At 50.5% G+C, this 2,494-nt stretch overlaps 1 protein-coding gene across 1 annotated transcript; it reads right to left on the bottom strand.

Annotated features, from left to right (window-relative positions):
* Nucleotides 1–1,832: 1,832 nt before the first annotated feature.
* Nucleotides 1,833–2,094, bottom strand: Pmar_PMAR025447 (hypothetical protein; the record flags this gene model as incomplete). Its single annotated transcript, XM_002768871.1, has 2 exons — nucleotides 1,833–1,960; nucleotides 2,007–2,094. Coding segments are annotated over 2 exons (216 nt in total), but the record flags the coding sequence as incomplete, so codon positions are not given.
* Nucleotides 2,095–2,494: the final 400 nt, after the last annotated feature.

Consider the following 2,494-nt stretch of genomic DNA (forward strand, 5'->3'; position numbering starts at 1 on the left):
TGGCGCCTGGTTGTGAAGATTATCACGTTGGGTCAATAAGGCGCAACATTCCGCTGAGGCAGCGGCGCTGACTAGCAACTTAGATTCGCCAGCTGCACTCGTTTGTTGTCGCCGCTATCTCGTGCCAGCAGTGTGAATGAGGAGACAGTTACTCGGGATACTTGCACTAACAGCTCCGTCTCCTTCGTAGTCTTCGTAATTGAAGAATGTCTGTGCGTCACGCACAGTGCGTGCCGCGGCGCCATGCATGCAAGCTGTGGTCGGAGGATCTGCCCGCTCCCGTTCTCCTGTTGCCCAGTTTGCTAGTTGTATTGTGTTGATTGTTCGCTATATGTAAATCGACTCCGTTCGGCCATCATCAGCTACCTTTTGTTGTTGTCTGACTGTGCTCTCCTGCCCGTTCGGAATAGACAGTATATGACGGCCGCAAGAGTCTCAGCGCATGCGTGCATGCGTCAAAGCGCCAAACGAGCGGTTGCTTCCAGAGTCTTTCATGGTATCTCCTTGAGGTCTATTGTTGGCACTCCTGCCAACCTCGTCGACCGCAGCTAGGTGTATCTGATACCGGTATCTGCCGTTGGGATCGTGTTGCCAAAGTCACTAGCATCGACTTCCCATGGTATCAATTGACCACGCAATTATGATCTCGAGTAAACCCGTCCACGAAGCTGTGTGTACGCGTATGTGAGTCAGAGACGTTGTACTTGAGAACCATGGTGAATGTGACATTGGGTATGATGTAATGTGAACAATGTACGTTCGAAGGTGAGTCTTGGATCCGTTCGCGTAGACTACACGGAGAGTGAGCGAGTGGAATGCGCAGGGATTCAGTTTTTGTTCTTCTCGAACTCCCATGTTTAAAGTTATCTGCGCCGTTCTTCTGCTAATCGGTGTTATGCTCAAGGGTCAAGGTTGCGATGCAAGACCAGCTCGCCCAGTAGATGAGACCATATGCTTTTCCTCAGTCTGCCCCACTCAGTGTAGCAAGGAAAGAGGGGTATGCCTTGGGGATGAGACAATCCATTGTGAATGCTTCCAATGATAATCCCTTCTACGATGATTCTACTCGTTGCCACCTTGCAGCCCACCGAATGTGGACTCTCATTGTCTCTGCAATACCACCAGCTAACGATGCTATGGTAACTACGAGGTCTCCCTCGGTCAGTTATGGGCAATCGACTTATCATTGTGACCTGGCAGTATTTCTGATAGCCATCTTGTACCTTGCGAGCTCCAGGCTCGCTTCTCCCATCACTCGGTCGATTGAACTTGAATCGATTACGAGCGATGTGGCAATGGCCTTCAACTCGATTTATTCGCTGCGACTACTTTTTCTCTTCCCTTTTCTCAACACATGGCGGATGACTAGTTTGCGGTAGTTCAAGTTGCTCTGGATCGTACAGTAGTGATGTACGACACCCCAGCTTGTCACTCTGCGTTGGGTCCTATCCATCAAGTTTAGTTGATTTTGTGTTCATGAATCGTTATGGGTGTGACCGGCGGAGACTGAGATTTTCCTGGGATATCTCAGTCACAACCTCGCAAATTCTAAACAGCCAACTTAACCGAATTTCCGAGGAGTTTTCAAGTTCGCTAGCGGCCTGTGTGTGCTGCGCCATTGATGACAACATGGATGACTACCGTCCGCTTTTGCAGCCGCAAATCAGCGGTTCCCACGCGCCACAAAACTTCACTGAAATCAACAACAGTGTGCCTCTGTTGCACGATTCGAATGGCTCGAGTCTGAAACCACTCCAGTAGCTATGCGTTTGCGTGCAGTGACGATTGCGTGGATGTTGGCGCCCGTTTGTGAAGATTTTAGGTCGTCCAACCGTGCCTTCTTCTCTGATATTCGACCTTTCATAGTAGGCTGCGACTGGAGTTGCAGAGAAAATAGCGGCCGGAGATGCATGAGTCCTATGGATTTGTGGGCGTAGCGAAAAATGTAGCACGCGAACATCTGAGAGGACTGTTATCACCACGAGCAACTTGTTGCTATGAAGCACCTCTGCGCTGCTCTATCTGTGGGAGCATCCCTATTCGGGGCGCTGCTCTTCGGCCTGTCTCTAGGCTTTTCTGGACCGGCGATTGATACTATGAAAGACAGTGTAACAACGCCCGATGGGGATCATGTTCCGATCGGTGCGGGATCCGACCTTTTCGTCTTTCGTACCAGTAACGAGGCTTCCCTCTTCGGTTCCCTGATCAATATCGGTGCAATCATCGGTTCGCTGACTGGCGGGCCTGTTAATCATAAGTTTGGTAGTAAATGGAGTCTCATAGGGGCTTCCCCTCTATTCCTCTTGGCCTTCTTATGGATTGGTCTGGCCCGTACAGCCTGGCAGCTGATCGTAGCTCGTGGCGTTGTGGGAATTGCCCTCGGTCTAAGCTCTTTCAGTGTCCCTACTTATATTGGTGAGATTTCTCCTACCAAGTACCGTGGCCTGTTCGGAGCTTGCAACCAGCTTGGCATTACTATTGGCATCCTGCTGGC

The sequence above is a fragment of the Perkinsus marinus genome, assembly GCF_000006405.1.
Source record: "Perkinsus marinus ATCC 50983 genomic scaffold scf_1104296966966, whole genome shotgun sequence".
NCBI lineage: Eukaryota > Perkinsozoa > Perkinsida > Perkinsidae > Perkinsus > Perkinsus marinus.